The sequence below is a fragment of the Nicotiana tabacum genome, chromosome 19, assembly GCF_000715075.1.
Source record: "Nicotiana tabacum cultivar K326 chromosome 19, ASM71507v2, whole genome shotgun sequence".
Classification (NCBI taxonomy): Eukaryota; Viridiplantae; Streptophyta; class Magnoliopsida; order Solanales; family Solanaceae; genus Nicotiana; species Nicotiana tabacum.
Window position 1 is genome coordinate 138,567,067 of NC_134098.1, and position 6,000 is coordinate 138,573,066.

The 6,000-nt window shown below is 36.8% G+C and overlaps 1 protein-coding gene across 1 annotated transcript; it reads right to left on the bottom strand.

The window, feature by feature from the left end:
* Positions 1–1,558: 1,558 nt before the first annotated feature.
* Positions 1,559–4,289, bottom strand: LOC107765394 (metacaspase-1). The gene is made up of 5 exons (XM_016584032.2): positions 3,539–4,289; positions 3,140–3,458; positions 2,288–2,399; positions 1,970–2,146; positions 1,559–1,832 (listed from the first exon to the last, which is right to left on the bottom strand). Exons 1-5 carry the CDS (start codon positions 3,939–3,941, stop codon positions 1,776–1,778), a joined length of 1,068 nt encoding a protein of 355 aa, XP_016439518.2. The 5' UTR covers positions 3,942–4,289; the 3' UTR covers positions 1,559–1,775.
* Positions 4,290–6,000: the final 1,711 nt, after the last annotated feature.

Below are 6,000 nucleotides of genomic sequence, written 5' to 3' on the forward strand. Positions count from 1 at the left end.
CCTGGGTTTGGCTCTGCAACTGAACTATCGCTACCTGTTGAGCTTGCAACATTTCGAAAATAATACGCAGGCTGATCCCGTCGTCTCCAACATTTTGGGTATTTCGAACTGCATATCGAGTACCACCATGAATGATGTTTTCGGGGTCGGAATGTTGGTTTGCTTCAATGGCCACATGTGAATTAACGTCTATTGGATCTACAGCCCGAGTTCCAACAGGGTCAACGAGTGGCCTTTCATCCCTGGACGTCAGGTTGTTATTCTCATCTTGAAGGCCAGCTTCGTTGTCGATAGGTAGGGCCATTAATTGAGAGTTCGTCTTTTTTAACCTGAAATCGAAGATATTTCCAAGAGCAAGTGTAAAATAGTGCGTTTTACAGAGATTCGTATCAAATAACCACTATTATTCTTAGCCCCGCGGTGAGCGCCAAATTGTTTACCCCAAAAACAGATAGAGTTGAATTTATACGTAGTTCTAAAGATACGTGATATAAATTGATACAATGAGAAAAAATATGTAAATAAATATCGAAATTAGTTATAAAAGAAATGAATGCAAACCGAATGAACTAGTTAGATTAAGCCTTCAAGTTTTATCACGTCCAAATTGAGTGAAGAACGATTGATAGAAAATAATATGACTAAATATCAAAAGCCAAAGAAGTTAATATTTTCTCTCTTTTCTGTATATCTCAGAATGAATATGTGAATGAATCCCCTCCTCCCCATTACAATTGATAACCACTCTTAATATAGTGGGAGAATCTCATTTTGGATATAATTAAAAATACATAGTGGGTATTCCATGATAGATTAATTAACTAGCTTTTCCTTGATTCAAGCCGTGATTTCCGCCGAGATTCTCTCCCCAAATGCGGCTATAACAGCTTTTTTGTTTCTTGGCTCGATCTCGATCCTGGCTGGTCTCGGTATTGATCGGTCTCTGGGTCTCGAGCTCGATCTTGATTCGATCTCGATCTTGGCCGGTCTCGGTATTGATCGGTCTCTGGGTCTCGAGCTCGATCTTGACTCGATCTCGATATTGATCGGTCTCTGGGGCTCGAGCTCGACAACCTAACTTCGTATCATGGCTCGATATTACAATGATTAACCTTGGACCATCATATTCCAATCTCGATTAGTCATACAAAGGGCAGACTCGATTTTGACCGTATACAATATGCATGTTAAAACTTAAAAGAAAAGAAAAAAAGTACTAGTATGTATGGATTACAAGCAGAAGAGATTGAGGAGCTAGTGGATGGCAGAATGAGAGAACAAATTATTGACTTACGTAGTTGCTTGGACGTGTTTTACAAATGAAGATAACGTTTTATTTTCTTTATTATTATCCAAATTATAGTTGTATTTTACATAGCAGCTGTAGAAGTAGCAAAATGGGTAAAAGTGTAGGTGCGAATCCAGTTATAGCTTACCAATTTATCAACCATTACATATACTGATAGGCAAAAGCTTAGAAACAGGAATTTCAACATGCTGATCTGATAGAAAATAGCTCATGATATTAATTGGAAAGGGCGCCATCAGAATGCAATTCTTTATTTGAAAACTAGTACTATCATTTATTAACTCAGAGATAGAGTCACAAATAATATGGAGAATCAACACAGAAAAATGCCAAAGAGAGATTTGATACAAATCGTTGGATTGCCTTTTCAAAAAAGATAGGAAGGCTAAAAATAATGGAAGTAATATAAAAGACAAGTATGAAACAAGCAGCAGCCTCCTTTGGCATTCATCTTTCTGCTGCAGAATTAGAGCTTGAACTTTGAATTAGTGTAAAATTTTTCAGAAGATGATAACACTGGTTCCTGCAAGGTTATTATCAATAAATATCATATCAGAAAAATAGATATAAGCAAAATATGCCATAAACCTTACAAATAATTAATGCTTATTGATGCAGGATACTTTGAGATGGAACATCTCAGGCAAGGAGATGAGATACCTGGTCTATCTTGCGTTGGAATACCTTCAGCAGCGGACATCTAGCGTTGTTGACCTTTTCGATGGCCTTGTGCATATAATCAAGTAACCCTTGGTATGTTATATCTGGATTTTCCCTGAGAGCTCTAATAAATGTGCAAGTCATGGCACCAGTCATAGTTTTTTCAGCAGAGAAAGCCTGCATACATGAAGGGAAAGGGTGTTTACAGATATATCGACTGTCTCAATATGTAGAATCTGGGGCCATAATATTCATATTATGGTAGTTGAGGATAGGGTATATAGATCAATCATATAAAGAGATGGAAACAAATATTACAGAGGTATCTGCAGCTAGTTGATTATCCTTGCAAGCACTCAAACTGATAGCCCTTCCACCACTCGTGCTCTTATTAGCGCCGGATGGGGGTCTGTTATCAGCCCATCCATTCCTGTTAAGAGTCAAATAACTGATATAGACAGCGCCTCCAAATAACATGCTACTGATTATCAGAATATTGCTGAAATATTAGTTCATCTGAGCTTTGTAATTGATCTGGCAATGCATACCATTAATTTCTCCCATTTGTATTATCAAATTAGTGGAAGATTATAGTTTAAACGCATTCCCAAGAAAATGGTAGCAAAGCGCATAACAAATCATAGCTAGAAAAATGGGAAAATGTATGCTTATGTGATTTGAATACACAGACATACAAATCTAAAGCCGTTGACCGGACAGACTATTTCCTGGTGAAAAAGCTGCTGAGATTTGATTTTTCTTAATATGGAGTAGTTGTTGATAATTTCTTTGCATTGTGAAAAGTAATTCTACTAACATATCACACAGTAACGTTATTAGCGGATTAAAATGGATACATAAGGTGTCTTATATTCCTTGAACCGAGGATCTATCGGAAACAGCCTCTACCTTCACAAGATAGGGTAAGGTCTGCGTATACACACTACCACTTATGAGATTACACTACGTTTGTTGTTGTTGTTGTTGTAAGGTGTCTTATGTTATGGACTTATGGGCTAGAGGTTCAGGCAATACATATATGAGTTTAACTTTTATATAGTGATAGTGTAAAAGAATTAGGTCTCCTAAAAGATGCTCCAACTAGAGATAACAAATAGATTTAGTTAGTTGAGAAATAAAGCAGGTAACTTTGGGAAGGTAAGAACATACTCTTTGTAGACCCAAGGTAAGTCGAGAACAGTTCCACTATGACAAGAGTCGATGATAGCATGAAGTGTAACACCAGAAATTAGTGGCTTAACAAGAATATCATTGATGGCATTATCAATGATCATGCCTTTAGTCCTAAAGTCAAGAGGACATATTGTTTCATCAAAACCATCTGTTTCATCGTCATTAAAATCAGGTTGTCGTAAGCCATGTCCTGAGAAGTAGAACACCAACGAGTCACCTGATTTAAGGTCTGCCATCAGCCACTTGAAAGCGTCTAAAATGTTTCTCCTGGTTGGAGGATTATAGGCCTCTTCTTCTGCATGTTGTTTCCATTCAAAATCAAAAGTAAGATACAAAACTGTTTCTTACTCATTATCAATAGATTCACTAAAATACCTGCTAGAATGAGAATGGATTCATCTGAAAAGTTAAATTTTTGGACCAACAAATCCCTCATGCTGTTTACATCATGCGATGTTCCTCTGAGCCTGAACTTCTCCTTCTTGTAAGTCACTCCACAAAGGAATGCGCGCTTCCCACTTGGTGGTGGCTTTGTAAAAATAAGAGGTAAACGAGGACTAACACTCGGAGAAGGAGATAGACTCTTCGTTCTTGATCTATTTCTCCTAATTTTATCCCGAAATCTTCTCATTCTAGAACTCATCCTACCGCGCTCTTGGACCTGCAATGACCTATCACTATTGCCTAGTTGAATCAAATTGCTACACTCACAACGAAGTCGTTGACTATACGGTGGCAGTGTCAATGGCAGTCGACATTTTTGACATGCCATAGACATTATCTCTGTTCAATAAACTAGCTCTGCTCACTAAATAAAGTTAGCAAACAGTAAGTAATTAGCACTAGGAGACAAAGTCACTTCAATTGGACTAGTTCTTGAAAGAATGTGAATTGATCAATGATTATATATAAGCTGGAACATATTCATGTGTGTTTTATCAAAATGTGAACATGAGCTGTTCCACTTCACCAAAAGTAAAGACATTTCTAATTGTTTTTTGGTTGATTCACAGTTAAGATTGTCCCTTCATTTCCATATCGTTGAGATTCAATTGGCAATGTGCTGATTTAGAAGAAGATGCCGCTACAGAAGCAAGGAGATGAAACTGGCTTTGCCTTTTCCATCGCTCTTTTTGGAAAGTGAAAATTCGTATATATAGTGGCTGATAGGGTGTACAAACCAAACCGATAATTCGCACCAACCCGATAATCCGAGTCAACCCGGAAAAAAAATCCGACTAGTGGTTTGGTTTGGCATTGAAAAATAAAACGCGATCATAATAAGTTTGGTTTGGTATTAACTAAAAAATGTCAAACCGAAACCAAACTAACCCGACATTACATGTATACATATTTTATATATTAGATAGATAAAAATATTTATTAGAATGTAAGTTATAAATATTTCTTAATTTTTTATAATTTCTGTATTTAGCATAATATTTTAAGTGTGTTTTATAGCCCATGTAAATATTATTTTTTTTCTCTGGCCCATAAAAAAATAATTGAGCCCAAACCAAAAACTAGTCCTAAAGCAAAACTAGACTAGTCCTAAACTAGTTCTAAAACACAAACAATTTTGCCTCTTCTCCACTAAATTGTGACTATTTCACTGTCTCCGGATGCGATTGCAATGGACACTATTAAACATGAGAAAGTAAGGAAATTTGAGGAGTTTGTTGATCGCCGTCTGTACCAGATCTTGTGGATGTGCAAATATTCTATAAAGGACTTCTCTATATATTCCTTTAAAAAGATTATCTTTGGAAGAGGAGGGATGATTGATTAAAGTTTTCATTAGTTTTCTTGAACTGAAATTGGAACCATACAACCTATTGACTAGCATAGTTGAGGTCAATGCTAAAAATAAAACATGGTTGGTATTGGTAAAATCATATTTAGGACTAAAGAAATATTTGGAGCATAAGTTTATCGGAAAAAATCCCGAAAAATCCGAGAAACCCGAGAAAAAACGATATAGAAAAACCCGACTTTTGTTGGTTTGGTTTGGTCTATAGATTTAAAAACCCGATACAATTGGTTTGGTTTGATAATTATAAAATCCGAACCAACCCGACCTATGTACACCCCTAATGGCTGAGCACATTAGCATATCTGGAACCTTGTCTTGATCAGTGAATCCAAAAATATTAAGGTATTTTCCATGACTTCAAACTTTGGCTAATTGACTTAGTGAATCGGCTCTGACGCTCTCTGCGTCCGTGGGATCAACTCCACCTTAGAGATCTTCCAGATCCGCAACTACAAGCTCTCGAGTGGGAACAGGATCTCCTACTGCTGATAGGTATGCAATCGAAGAATCTGGCGAGATATGGAGAGGATATGCTCGAACCGGACTGCATCTCCATTTGCCCACAGTAAAATATACCGGAGAGGGGGAACTGATTTTTCTTCTAGATCGATTAATTAATTGGATCGAAGTACAAAGGAATTGATCGAAGTCTGATGTCAAGTTACGCCCAAGCTAGTACAACTAGTTGCTGTCATTCGACGTTCCCTATTCCATAAAGGCCGAAGGAATAAGTTCCATTTTATATATGCTCTTGATCAAAAGAAAAAGGTACTACTTTATTCCGTTACATATACAGATGAAATATCAAATTTGCTCTCTTTCTCTTGTACTAATCCACCCAAGGGATTTTATTCCGTAACATAGTATAAATGAAGATTGGAGGGAATGGTTAGCAATTTAACGTGTAAAATGAAGGGTGGAACAAGCGGTCCACAAAAGCAACTTTATTCTTGCTTATATAAAAAAGTACAAGTGTAGCATGCTGTTAATAACTTAATCCCTAAGGAAAATACAAAGCATTTCC

Coding starts and splice junctions, on each gene's coding strand:
- LOC107765394 (XM_016584032.2), bottom strand. CDS start 3,941: ATGTCTATGGCATGTCAAAAATGTCGACTGCCATTGACACTGCCACCG. Junction 3,459..3,538: donor ATCCATTCTCATTCTAGCAG/GTATTTTAGTGA, acceptor AACAACATGCAG/AAGAAGAGGCCTATAATCCT. Junction 1,833..1,969: donor TCCAACGCAAGATAGACCAG/GTATCTCATCTC, acceptor ATAACCTTGCAG/GAACCAGTGTTATCATCTTC.